General features: G+C 41.6%; 1 protein-coding gene across 3 annotated transcripts; it reads right to left on the bottom strand.

The window, feature by feature from the left end:
- Positions 1 to 1217: 1217 nt before the first annotated feature.
- rev1 (REV1 DNA directed polymerase) lies at positions 1218 to 12624 on the bottom strand. 3 transcript variants are annotated; one of them, XM_056389802.1, is made up of 22 exons: positions 12338 to 12624; positions 11490 to 11565; positions 10686 to 10818; positions 9581 to 9749; positions 8937 to 9476; positions 7959 to 8797; positions 7517 to 7615; positions 7282 to 7398; positions 7006 to 7132; positions 6772 to 6900; positions 6533 to 6687; positions 6327 to 6446; positions 6010 to 6230; positions 5736 to 5908; positions 5391 to 5620; positions 5116 to 5309; positions 4755 to 5024; positions 4091 to 4190; positions 3777 to 3982; positions 3484 to 3634; positions 3249 to 3351; positions 1218 to 3150 (listed from the first exon to the last, which is right to left on the bottom strand). In XM_056389802.1, the coding sequence occupies exons 2-22, from the start codon at positions 11553 to 11555 to the stop codon at positions 3039 to 3041; spliced, it is 4254 nt and encodes a 1417-aa protein (XP_056245777.1). In that variant the 5' UTR covers positions 11556 to 11565; positions 12338 to 12624; the 3' UTR covers positions 1218 to 3038. The 3 variants fall into 3 exon arrangements, with proteins under 3 accessions (XP_056245777.1, XP_056245778.1, XP_056245779.1); XM_056389803.1 differs by having other exon boundaries at positions 3783 to 3982; XM_056389804.1 differs by having other exon boundaries at positions 5116 to 5213.
- Between the last annotated feature and the right edge of the window lie 1701 nt (positions 12625 to 14325).

Genomic DNA, 14325 nt, shown 5'->3' with positions numbered 1-14325 from the left:
TCTGAATGAATGTTAATATTTCTGTATGTATTTATGTATCCCTGTACCTTTTTTTCTCCCTTTACTTTTATTTAATTTTAATTTTTACTTCCTAACATTTTAACTGTTTTCATATTTGCCTTTAAGTTAAAGTTTCTGTGCAGTTGCCTTACCTGAATTACTGTATATTTCCTTTGGTCAATATAAAAAAAAAAAAAAAAAAACTACATCCATAACTACATAACATGAGATAACTACACATATGGCTTCAAAGAGATCTATTAATATTAGGAAGGGTTTCTTTAACTAAGGCTGAAGTGGTTTCAAGCTTTGTATACCCTGCTATTTCCCTCAATGTTCATGACTCAATGTGTAAAGACATTAATAACATATTTACAAACTCTGTGTAGAACAATAAGCACAATCATCTAAAGAAAGCAGTGCTCTCTGGATCTAATTATGGAGGTAGCTTTGATTTACTTGACATCGTGGACTTGAATAATATCTTTACGGTAAAATGGATAAAAGAATATTTAAAAGCACCAAACTCATTATGGCATTTCATTCAACACAACATTTTTAAAGAAGTAGGAGTCTTTCATTTTTTATTGAGATGTAATTACAATATTGCAAAGTTACCAGTAAAACTATCCAAATTCTATCAACAAGCTCTCATTGTGTGCAAACTGTTATTCACATAATTCTTCTTCACACAAGTCTATTATTTGGAACAATGAATGTAGCATGAAATGCATGAAACATGCCGCTGGAGTCATAAAGAACTTTGTCATAGACAAGAACAAGGAGTCCCACAACAGATGGTCTAGCCGCCACAGAGCCCTGATCTCAACATCATGGACACATCACTGAGACAACCTAAATCCACAGAAACACTGTGGCAAGTTCTCTGAGATGCCACGACAAGTACCTTGAAAAATTGTGCAAATGTACCCAGGAGACAGGCAAAGGTTAGTCACACCAAATACTGATTTAAGTCTTTTCATTTAACTCAAGTTAACTGATGAATAAAAACTATAAATTGCATTGTTTATGAAAGCATCCTCATTTTACTTGAAGTGCCTACATATTTTGCACAGTACTGTATAGGTCCCTCACTGTCAGATCAGAGACACTTGATGGACAACCTATCTTTCAATATTAGACATTCTTCACTATTTGCAGTCTTTCCACCCTTTTCAGACAGGTTTCAACTTCAATAACAGACTAAGACAAATTAATTAATACAGAGTTTACAGTTTATTACCAAGATTTAGAAAACTTACAAACAAGTTCACAGCTTAAGGTCGTCAGGCACAAGCCAGTTTAGAGAAGACAAGACTGGCCAATTTTAGCTCCTGGCCATTCCCTTCTGGAAAGATATGACAGGTGAAGAGAAGCAACATCTTGAAAGTGAATGGAGACTTGCACATTATGAATTACATTCATTTCAACAAGTTAAAAAAACACAACAGCTTGATTTGGTTTGCATATAGGGATACTGTTTTAAACAAACTTTTCAAGCACACACATCATGTGTTGCGTGGTGAGATCACAAGCCAGCCAGCCAACCGCATCTGCTGAGTACTTCTGATCACCATCATCGCCGTCATAACAGTTAACTTCACAGAAATACAATGATGTAGCCACAAGCCATACATATGTCTCCAGTATGTGAAGTACACAAAATGGGTTACAGAGTTAAAAATCACACCTTCTGTTCCTATGCAAATCCAGCATTATTTTAATATTCAGATTTATGAAACCAGTGACAAACAACTGGAATACCAAGATTTTACTCCAAGTACAAAGGTTGTATGAAATATTACATTATCTTGAGGGGACATCTCACTTGTTAGTGAAAAAAAGAGATGCATAGGCTACTTATTGATTGCCATAACCCCAGGTAACATCCTCTGAAATCAGAGTGCTACTGAGAATCAACAGTGAACCTCATATGAAGTGCTTTGGCCAACTTCTGATTTCCATGTTGGAACACATACAATTAGAGTGAGAAGATTTACAATTTAAAGACGGTTACTAAGAGTTCACTACATGTAAACAATACAAGAGGTAAGCCCTCTACATACATCTTTTCTTTTAAAATTTTTAACAAGGATCTTTAAAAACATTATTTACATGTTATAATAACAGGGTTTGGCACTTTTTTGCAAGAGACAGAAAAAAATATACTACTGTATGCACCAGACTAGATTTTGTCTGTTTTTTTGTGACAGAGCAGTAGTAGATATTTCACAGGTCAGTATAAGTGGCATGGGACACCAAAGAAACAAATGAAAAATAAGATAACTTATTCCGTTTCTGAGATTATCATAGGTTTGATGTCTGAGGAGTGCAACAAGACTTAACAATTCCAAAATCACTAAAATATGCTTTTTGTTTTAACATGATGATTATGGTTACCCCTGTCATTATTTTAAACCAAGGCTGACTGAAGTGCAAAAGAATAACCTTAAAATGTGTCCGTATAATGCTGTTTAATCCTTGGACAAGTAGGGGAAGTCAGTTGTGATGTGAGATGGAAAATACTCACCAGGAAAATAGAAATTGAAACTCTTACAAGACCTGGTTTGGACTTGGCGTGTAAGAAATAGTGAGGAACTGCCTGCAAAATTTTTAACACAAAATTTCACATATGTGTGGAACTGAGTCTTGGCATTATCTCAAGAAGAAGTCCATATGAAAACTGATGAATTTTCCAAAATTTGCTACAATTATCACTGGTCTGGGTTTTGATGAGTAGATTCTACGCCAAGTGCTTTTCCTGCCCTTCAGTTTGTGTTACCTGTCCCTTAAAGAGCAAGTACAGAAAACAATGTACTGTACATACTCTCATCAAATACTGCCATGGGTTTTGTAACACTTTCTCATATTATGTTTCTGTAAAGTAAATAACTGGCAGATGCAGCATTGGTGTCACAATCTGGAAGGATAGAAATCATCATTTAGATGTCCTAATTTGTACTGCAGATGACCTTGTAAACATAGCAAAACAAAAAGTGGTTAAAAGGTAACACAGTGAAAACAGAATCCCTCATTCTTCATGTTACCTTCAGGGTGCTACCATAAGTCTGTTGTACAACCACCTGAACGTTGTCTAGGATGAAGTCAAAAGCCATACTCCAAACAGACTCCACCGACTGCTGCATGAGCCTGTGAAGAAAAGATCAACATGCAACAGAAGGAATAGATGAAAACAACAAAGAGGTGGACCCAGAGGAGTGGAGGAGGCTAAACTGTACAGTACTTACCTTTTCATATATTTTATAATCAAATCCAACTTCTCCAGATCTTTGTCCTCAATCAGATCAGTGCAGTATTTCACCACTTGCAAGATGTCCTCCTCCATGGGTTCTAAGAAAAAAGAAGCAGTGATTTGATTAAAAAAAAAAAAAAAAAAAAAAAAAAAGGAAGATTTCTGCAATTCCACAAACAGAAGCCACTACACGTGCTGGCACTGTTATTGAGCCATAATTGGCTGTATACCTGTTATGGTGGTGACCCATTCCCGTAGGAGTGTTTTAATGTCCGTCAAGTCGCAGGCTCCAGCTAATGCTGGAGCAGGACGAGGAATGAATTTAGACAGAGACTCTTGGATGTCTGGTTTTGAGGAGGATGTGGAGGGACCATTTTCAGTCTGGGAAGGGAAAACAAATTTAAACTGGGGAGATACTGTAGGTCAAGTTCCAAACAACCGTATATTTGTCCATCTTTATACACAGCCACCACAAAAAAGATCTTCATGTATGTATGAGACATGCATGTTTTTATTGGCTCACCTTTACCATGTTTATTGGTTCCCGTGATGTTATAAGAGGTGGTAGGGTTTTGGCAGGGCTGTTTGTTGTGTGACGCCTCTTTGTAGGGGACGGTCCTTTTTTAATGGGACTCACTGCATTTTTTCTCTTGTAGTGCCGCTTGACACGACCAATGCCAATTCCTGCTCCTGACTGTTTTAGCTGCAGCAGTGGATTCTTCTGTTCCACTGCAGAGAAAAAAGGAGGGCAAAGATTAGGTGTAGAGAATATGCATGCTGCTGAGAGTGGAGAAAACAAAAGGCATTCCTTTGAAACTAATTCACCTGAGGACTTACACATTTTTGACTGAGGCTGTACAGTTGTTATGCGGTTATAGGCGGACTTCAGTTCTTCCTGGAGCTCTTTGGGAAGGGCAGCAAATACATCTGGATCAACCTGCAGTCAGAGAGTCAAGAGACTATGTGAAGCTGCATGTCAAGTCACAAACTATGAAGTCAGTGTTGTATATTTTGTTGAGACTATCCAATACAGCCAGCACGTGGAGGCTTAAGAGTGGGAGGACATGGTTGGGAAAATATGGACATCTGGACTGATCATTATGGTCTGCTGCCAATGTGGCCCAGACGCATACACAGAAGATGAGAATAGTTACACAGATGAATGAACCAAAGGGCTATATAATCTATTAAGCTCCTTTTTTCCCCAATAGTTGCTGTCCAAATGTAACTTGTCTCTTCCCTTTTCCGCAAAAAGTTGTCTCTTGTCGCTATATTAAAATGTAAAAATCAGATCTATTTGTTACAGTCTGCATTCATTTTTTTTGTTTGAAAAACATCTTTTCAAAACATGATTTATCGACCTAAATGTCTTTAACACAAGGAAAAGTTTCTGTGAGTGTAATGAGATATTTGATTTTCCTTGCTCCTTGTACTGTAAAATTTCATTACCAGTAATATTAAATATTAAAATATCTCAAATCTCAACCCGATGCATCTCTACCTGTGAGAAGTTTGGTAGTTCCAGTACAATTCCCGGACTGTCTGGCTGGTTTGGAATCTGCAGAACCAATGTTCCTACAGGAGGAGTGTACAGTGCAGGTCGAGGAGGTGAGGCTGGACATGACTTCAGATAGGGAGGCTGTGGAAGAGGAGCAGAGGGCTGTGGGCTTGGTGAACGGTGGTTGTTTTGTCTCCCGTCCCGATGCGTCCATGACTGCTCCACTTGTTCTCTCAGCTCTGCAGGCAGGGCCTCCAACACAGAACGATCCACCTTGGAAAATGATCATTTAACACAATTTAATCAAACTGCATCACTGATCAGCTCTCAGTCCCTTTATCAGAACTATCCTTCAAGCCGCTACCTGTGAAGGGGAGGGGACTTCAATGCTGAGGTTGAGACGTGCTCGTGAGTGTTTCGGAGTTCGTCTGCATGCCTGCTGGTCTTTGCTTGTGCCAGGAACTGGCTCAGGAGAGGACAGAGGATGTGGGGATGAGCCAGATGATTGGACTGTAGCCAAGAAAGTCTTTTCCTGATGTGTGCTGTTGTCTGCCTCACCTGTAACATTGATCTTGAACTCAATTAATTTCATAGACGATACAAAAGATACAAGCTGCAACACAAAGACCTTTGACAAACCTCTGTTGTCGGATCGGGCATTCAGTCCCTGACCTAGCAACATCTCTTTGATGGAGCGTGTCCGGTGGCCTGTGGAGTCCTGGGGGACAGAGTGATTTCCCTCAAGCAGCTGAACCTGGATGCCAACTCCTCTCAGGTCCTGAACCTGCAGCTTCATGGCATGGAACAGCTTGATGACTGCAGTGGCAATCAGCTGACCACTGTCAGTGGATTGCACGAGCATCACGGTCCTGGCAGCAGGAGACATATAAATGAGTCTACAGAGAAACAGTGACATGGATAAGCAATAGAAATATGACATTATCAATCCCTCGTAACGTACAGGGATGACAGTCTCTTTCCTACCTGGCTAAGTTGTCGCATATGCCATGACCACCGTATTTAGCCGGTTCCAGTGGAGCGCCAACCTTGCGTACCATGACCTTAAGGGTAACTCTGCGACCCCGCAGCCCTGCTTCTTGTAAACGTTTTTGCACCTCCATAGACAAGTTAGTCAGGAAACACTCTGCCTCATCAATCTGGTGAGTGGTAGAACAAGAGGGTTAGAGAGGTGGGTGGAAATGCAGAGAAGATAAAGAAAAAAAAAGAAGATATGGCACTGGAGAAAGTTCTGTCTAACCCTTGTGAAGCGAATGTTGTAGTTCATATCAGCTGAGACAGACTTTCTTTCCTTCTCATAGCGGACAGGCCGATCGTCCAGCCCTCTGCAGAAACGGAACAGGGTTTGTCCAGTCCGGGGTCCAAACTTTTTCTGTAGCTGAGACAGAGACACCTGTTGGAGGTCCCCACATGACCTCACACCCATCGCAGCCAACTTTCTGCCCATAACAGGCCCAACGCCTAAAATAAAGGAATTACATTAATCACTTTGACAAACATCTACCTCACAAAAGCTGTTATTAATGGACATGATCAGCAGGTGGTGCTGTATTCCACCTGGTAGGCTGGTCACTGGCAGGTCCCTGATAAAATCATCCACTTCTTCAGACTTTAAGAAGTAGTGCCCATCTGGTTTGGCCCTTCGGGTCGCCAGCCGAGCCAACAGGATGTTGGACCCTAAACAGATGAACAGTCAGTTTGAATTTGTAAACTCCAAACATTGTCTTGATCTATTTTACAGAATAGGATAAACATAAACTCACCCATGCCGACTGAAGCACAGCATCCTGTTTTCTCCTTGATGTCTGCTCTGATAGCTTTGGCAAGATCTCCTGGGTTGGTGCCCAACTCAGCGAGCAGAGCAGAACCGTCTATCAACACTTCATCACAGCTCAGAGCCTCAATGTCGTGGGTAAAACTGCAAAGAGTAAATAAGTGAGAAGATGTGCTTCAAGTCATTTTGCATTCAAACGACAAGAGAAGTGAGTAGAGTTGTTCTTACCCAGCTAGTATCTCATACATGGTGAGAGCCACCTCTTTATAGGCCTCAAAATCATACGGGACAGACTGCAGTGAGGGACACAACTTTTTCGCTTTGCCAAAAAACATCCCGTTCCTCACGCCTGCCTGTCTGTGAGAGACAACCAATTTATTAACATTTGGCTTGGCGCAAAATACAGATATCCGTGCAGTTTAAAATCCTCAAGATGTACATGAGTGTGTGTTTATGTCTTACCTAGCCTCATAACTGCAGGACGCAATCTCTGCCATTGATAGCGCATCAACATCCTGGTCCACTCCGTTGGTGTGGGAGTCAGGACTCTCTTGTGAAGGAGTTCTGTGTAAATCCTCATCACTCCTCTCTGAGAGGCCAAACAAGGGTACACTTAGTCAAGCAGGTTACAATTAAGTAAAACATGCACAAGAAAATGCAGGAAATACAGTGAGCCAGGTCTGTGATAGTCAAGGACGGGATTGTTTGGGACAAACAGGTGGAGTATGACAGTCTCACCTGGTTGAGGATGAGATTGTTTCCTCTGGTAGTACTGCTGCTCCACCTGAGGGTTGGCCCCGGGTCTCAGGGGCACTCTGCCCTGTCCACGGTTGCTGGTCACAGCCACAGGCTTTCCTGCAAGAAAAACCACAAACTCAACCATATGTAACAGGTGCCTGTGTTGCATATGAATACAATATGAACCGCGGTCTCACTGACAGCACACAATATAAATAGAAAAAGGCTGCTTCACCTTTGAGGTCCGGCCGATGTCGGATCCCCACAGACACAAAGAAACAGTCCATGTCCACATGAAGAATACAAGATTTAACAGCTGCAGATGCCGATGTACCTGACACACAAAGACATCCATCATTGGAGATTTCCCACAAACAAAACAAAACAATGCAGGGTGTGCAAGGTGGCACACTCATCCCAAGAAGCCCAGTTGGACAGAAAGGGGCAACACAAGGGTCATGAGTACACTCATAAATAAGCTGGGACACTGACATTGTGGACAGCTCACAGTAAAGTGACAGGACACATTTTGAGAAGAGAGAACCAAGGTCTACAGCTGAATTTCATCTGGGAAGTTGCAATACACTGTTCACATCTTAGACCACCGAGACACCAAGACGGCCAAATACAACCAAAAAGGAAGAACATGAAAAGAGGCAACAACTTTCCTCTCCTACCTTGACTGTCTGAAGGGCGCGGGACCACAGATTTCCTCAGTCGGTCTTTCCCAGGAAAGGAGGCACCCCCTGCTGCTTTTCGTTTGCTATGCAGTTCATTGACATACTCAGAAAAGCCGTTCCTCCACGTCGAGATCTGGTGCAAACGTGAGTGAGAGTAGTACTCGGAGATCAAATCACCCGTCTGTGCCAGCAGCTGTGTTGAGGACTTTGACGATGACGATGACTTGTCTGAGGGAGGATCGGGTTTGGTTGTTACGTTGGTTGTGTTGATTGAGGCAGGATTAGATGAAAAGGCATTGTGGTGACTTCCATTCAGTCGAATTGGAGAATATGAAAGAGAACGAGATGCAGGGGAAGGAGGAGTCTTTTCTGGATTTGAATCAACCTGAAGGGATAACTGGAGCTGTTTTGGGTGTAGGTGGGTTTCTGTGGCTTTTATGGCCTCCTGGTAGGTGGGTAGTAGAGGTTTAGGTCTCTCATTGGCTCCCGGTGAGCTGAATTGCTCCAGTAAGACAGAGGACTGGTCAGTTTGCTTCGGAGGACTGTGGGGAAATTCATACGGGTCATGTTTGGTCTGAAAACGTACTGGAGGACTCCGAGGTTTATCCTCTGGACTCTTAACTCTGCATTCTGGCAGTTCCTTGTCAACAGAGGGTTGATCTGCAACAGGAGACAGGTCCCCTGGCTTTAAGGCACCATTAACAAGATGAGTGTGTCCATTTGTCAGGGGTGCTTCCTTCACCACCTGTGGGAAAACATCTCCTTTGCCACACTCTTGCATTTTGCTCATTTTTGAATGGCTCATCAAATCCAGTGAGGTCTGCAATAATCCGTTTCTGTGAGGTAAAGAGATGATAGCTTAGTGTGTCAATGGAACAATATGTTCAAGTTACATGGGAAAACGATATTTAATTCAAAAGGAACAAAAAACAACAGACAAATAATCTCTCCCTTCTAATAACTTCACATACTTACACTTTTAATTCTACTTCCTTGCAGCCACTCGGCCGTGTGTTGCAAGAAGAGTTGGTCTGAGGTTGTGGTTGGCCAGCTCTCTGGTGCTGGAGAATGCGATGAGGTGTTTGAAGAGTAGACGGTGGGGGCTTTGTGGGGCTTGGTTTAGACAGTGGGTAGGTGTGTGAAGGGCTTCTGTGTCTGGGATCTATATTAAGGTGACCTGATGCTAAGTGACTTGCTTGGGGGTTAATGAAGCAAGCTGCAGAGCTGTGTTTGATGGACTGAGGTTGGACGTTGCCTTGGTAGAGTTGATTGTGGCTGGGGTTAGGGTTGAAGTTATTCCGGTAGCTAGATGAGGACTGCTCATGGTTGGGAACAGAGTGCTGAACGCTGCGCTGTGGCAGGTGAAGCTTTTGATGGACGCTCAGCGGCAGCGGCGCATGGCTCGGCCCTGCGATCTCTGAGGTCTGGCGCAGAGTCATGCCAGGGAAGAGCGGGCCTTTCTGTTTTGCATACAGCTGGTACTGTAGGTAAGGCAGGAGACGCCCAGCCTCGACACTGTTTTAAAATTAACACAAATTTTTTAGCTAGTCTTGTAAAATAGAAATTGTATGAACAATCGCAAGAGAACGCATGAAATGTACGACTCCCACTGAACACACCTGGCTGTGATCCACTCTGGCCTGATGACCTTTTCCCCTTTGAGCTCCTGAATTTTGTTGTTGGGCAAGTTATTGGCGATGATGTGGGTGGTCTTGGAGCGAGAGTAGTAGACGTGGAACTGGCCACCATGCAGCATCATCAGTCTGCGTAGCTCATCTGCACTTGGTTCTGCTCACAAAAAAAAAAATAAATAAATAAAAATAATGTCAGCTTACTAAGAGACAACACATACCGGCAGCAAAAATCATGGTTCAGTACATCTGCACCCATTACTTGCTATTTAAATCCAAATATCCGCAGCATCTTGACACACATCGTAACGAGTTGAAGCACATGAACTTTTCAGAATACGTCACTGTCTTATCAAATCTCAAGAAAAACAGCAATTTCATCACATTCACTCCGTGGATCAGCACGTCCAGGCTACCGTACGTTAACGTCTTTTATCTGTATGATTTAGTCCAGTGTGTGCTATGCATGTCAATTTACACACATCAAATGACGTGGCTGGTGTATATTGCAACCCCCCCCCAATGTGATTTCTTTCATGATTCATTTTAATGTGACATTTTAAGCTGTGCTACTTTGACACTGGCAAAACACAATGCTATTCCCATCAGACACTGGGCAGTACCCAGTGACCTAATCACAATGCTATGAATGCATCAAGGTAGTCAGACATAGTGCATACATATGGCAGGATCTTTGCTCGTTAGACTGCATTTGAATTACTTTTTCCACTAATATGCAATTTATGTGGCAATTTCTGTATCCATGACAATGAATATCATCAGAATCACACCATTAAGAGCATTCACAACTTCAGACAACTATAAAGGTTCTTTAATAGATAATGGTTCTGTACAATATATCTGTTCAATATATTGAAAATTGAATAATGTTTTTTCATACCACTGACTGAGGAGAGAAATGCAATTTAAATCAATGAGAAAAAAAAACAGCATGCAGAATGCTTATTTCTCTTCTGATACTCCTCTGGGACATTCTCCTAACTTTTACATTACAACTCTGTCTTTCATACTGGGAAGACATTGTGAGAGGAAGAAGAAAGATAAACTAGAGATATGCATTAGACAGCATTACCTGTGTAACCATTAACATAAATGGCCACTCCACTGAAGATGTTGGAGCATAAGCCTTCCTTGTGTCTTTCCCTGGGGGCATCAAGTTTAAACTGCTCATCCAGCTTGGAGACTTTGGCAGCCATGTAGCCGCCCTGCACACGAAAAGGAGAGCAGTGACAGAACAGGGTAAATCACTTTTAGACCATCCACAAATACATGTGCAGAGTCCAAGAGCTGAAATTGTCACATTTGAGCAGATCAAACCATATTACTGACACACATATGCAAATATTTCTGTGGTTTACACAATATCCAAAAAAAAAAAAAAAAACCCACTGAAATTTACAAAAAATGTTTGTTTTCTGACACACTTAATGTACACATATTACAAACCTGAGTTCCAGTGTGCATTTTCCTTTGCAGACTATACAGACCCTATCAGTGTGTATGACATTCAAGGAATGGCTCATGTATACATGTTGCTGTGTGGCTTAAAAATACTTTGCCATTTTAGGGCACAGATGTTATTGTCTACTAACAGTCTAATTACTGTCTAGCCTGTATGGTTTATATTACTGTTATTACAGAATGATATGGGTTACATGCAGCTCCTGTCACAGCAGCTGTACAACTTTGGCAGGCTAACCTTTATCTACTTAAACAACTACCAGTGATCAGTTTGCAGCTCTTTTACAATGAGAAGACAGTTTGCTGTAAAGTGCACTATGAATAGCTTTTCAACCCACTGCATCCCTTTAACTCTTGACAGTGGGGTAAATTTCTACACAGCATTGATGGTTATAATGAGCTGAGCGATACTCACCCTTTCAGCCCAACCATTGTCACCACTAGCACTGGCTCTCTTCTTTGCCCACCCATCTCGACTCATACTGAGCTACCTGAAAGCACAAAAGGAGCTATTCAGCAACGATGAACAATACAAGTCGAAGCTGAGCTCAGCTAAGAGCAAATTGGACTAATGTGTTTCTGATGCACACACATCACTTACCATACATCCTAAAATTATGCTGATGACAATATTATTTTAATTACCAATTTACGGATAAAGTAGATTGAGATTACGCTATAACATTGTGGAGAGGTCAACAATTCCTTAGTGGTGCTTTTTGTTTGTTTACAGAGCTTTCTCAGGTGCAAGCCAAAAGACACAGACTAGCAGTTACACTGTTCACGACTGATACTTATAGTTGTTATGTTATGAATTTATTTCCCTGGAGAAGTGTCAATTCAACATAAATGTTGTGCTATTGGTTGTATGCTTTAGGGGGTTAATATTAGTGTCCAAGGGCATGCCCGGGCAGGTCCCCTGCCACTGACAGGTAGCTAACGTGAGGTTACAACAGAGCCCCATGTGGCACTTTGTCACATCTTTCATGCTAACATTAGCCTGGCTACTCTGAACGATGCTTAGCTAGTTAATCATGCATGTCGCTGCGCCACGGCACGACGGTAAAATCATGTCAGTTCAAGCAAGCAAAAATACGAGTAGAAGTGTGTTGCCTGCACTCCGTAACAATGCTGGCAAAATTAGCTACCAAACAATGGATACGGTATGTGACTACTATGAAACTTCAGTGCGGTGATAATCAATGTTGTAAACAAACAACGGTCCTGAGAGATTGTTCGCAAACAGAAGTCACTTGGTTTTACCTTTTATCCTGTCAGACTGGGTTGTTAGCCACAGACTTCACTCTGCAGATACTGGCCAGCACAAACGTTGTGTGCGCACTGATTAGACGAGCTAAGACCAAAGCAAAGCGAAATGAAAATCCTACAGACTGTTAGCTCGACTCCTCTGCCTTGACCTGCCCCAGAGAACTCCTTTAGGTGAACTGAGATCCCCTTATTTTGTCCTGCAGCCACGCCATGTCTCTTCAACGTTTTCGCTCACCCCCCCAATCCTTCTGCTCTCCATTTCTACCGCCTGATCTGGTCCCTTTGCTTTCTCCTCTCGCAGTGAGCGTAAAGCGAGTGAGGCGAAACATACCAGTTCCGGCGAAAAATTTCAAAATAAAATATTTCATGATTAAGCGGACATTTTAATTTTAATTAAATCCAGTTGCTGTCACAATTATACAAGACTCATGTAGTAGCTGGATATTTAACAAGCGGCAACACCGAGCGCTGACAAATTAACCCAATACGGAAGTGCCAAAAATTGCAGTTCCTTAAATGGCCACTTGAGGCTGGCTCCAAAAGCGAGTCAATCCCCAGAGACTCCAATGCCCAACTTTACACCATAAATAAATATGTTTACAGCCTGGTAAAAAAAATCGCTGTAAGTCTCTATAGCTAATTCCCCCCTTTATGACAACTGTGCGGGGTTTGATTTTTTTATGAAACTCATCCGTTTAAAATTTATTAAGGCTTAAAGGTATAGAGAATTGAGGGAGTTGTGACTTTGAGTGACAGGCGGATGCCGTCAGAGTTGGTTAGCTACTGGTGTCTAGCTGCTAGCTGACTTCTTGGCCGTGTTTGTGGTTTTGTGCTGGACAAATACCGGACAGATAATATGGCTTGTTGTGTTAATTGACTAACACGAGGAAGTCTGTGCTCCTGCTTATTAAGGTGAGTAAAATGTTTGTATTCTTTTATTTATATGTTAACACTAATGGCAAATATGAGTGTCACTCACCATACCTGTCTTGTTAGCTTCGCTCGTTAACTAGCTAATTGGCCAGCTAATGAATTAGCCTTAGGTAAGTCTTTTTGCAAGACCCCATATAGCTGTGCTAACGTTCGTGAAGGCAGAGCTGCCCACTTTGAGCTTCAAAATCACTTTTCAAAAGACTATGGGTGACATCAGGTATTTACAGTCTCTCCAACCGGACAAACGGTAATTTGTAATAATAATAATAATAATAATAATAATAATAATAATAATAACGTAATGTAACGTGATAAGCCTGTACATTAGCTGGTTTTCTTTTAGCTAGTCAGCACTATGCCAACTGAAGTCAACTGGCACACAGCTTGGGTAACCAATAAAGTAAAATGAACACAATAAAGTTCTTGTGATGAAGAAACTGAGTCTAGATGGCACTTGTTCATAAACTGTTCACATACTGAGATATTCTGGACAGATTTGTAATGTTTTTTAGAGAAACACAGTGTCATATTCAGATACCTGAATATGAACAGTCAGTAAGAGTCCTAGATTGGATTTTTGTTACTTTCTTCCATTTCTTTGCTTTTAAAAGTACATACAATTTATTTAGAGGAAGGCATTAGAAATAACTTTATTTGGACAAATATTTTGATAGATCTTTGATTAATTGGAGACACAAATACTTTCAATAATGAAAAAGGTGTGTATAATTTACGCTCAACTTCCGTTTCTCGTGTCGCCCTTTCTTATCTAGCTTGACCCAGCTGATCCCCGGCTTCGTGTTTTTAGCTTCAAGTTGTGCTGTAATGCCGCCACTGTGCGGGCAACTGAGTCCATGGCATCTGAATTGACAGTTTAAAAGATCCTGGAAGCTCTGTACAGTTTTTTAAACCACCCACTCTGATACTTTCACACCAGTTTACTCATCGTGTTCGACAGAAACCGGTGAGACGCTGGTGTGAAGCTGTTTGATGCTGAGGTAACCGTTGGCAATCGCACACTGATTGATTGTTCACCTTTGAAAACCTGT

This window comes from Seriola aureovittata, chromosome 11 (genome assembly GCF_021018895.1).
Source record: "Seriola aureovittata isolate HTS-2021-v1 ecotype China chromosome 11, ASM2101889v1, whole genome shotgun sequence".
In the NCBI taxonomy this organism is placed as follows: domain Eukaryota; kingdom Metazoa; phylum Chordata; class Actinopteri; order Carangiformes; family Carangidae; genus Seriola; species Seriola aureovittata.
Note: the sequence above shows the minus strand (reverse complement) of the source record. Positions and strands in the feature narration are given on the sequence as shown.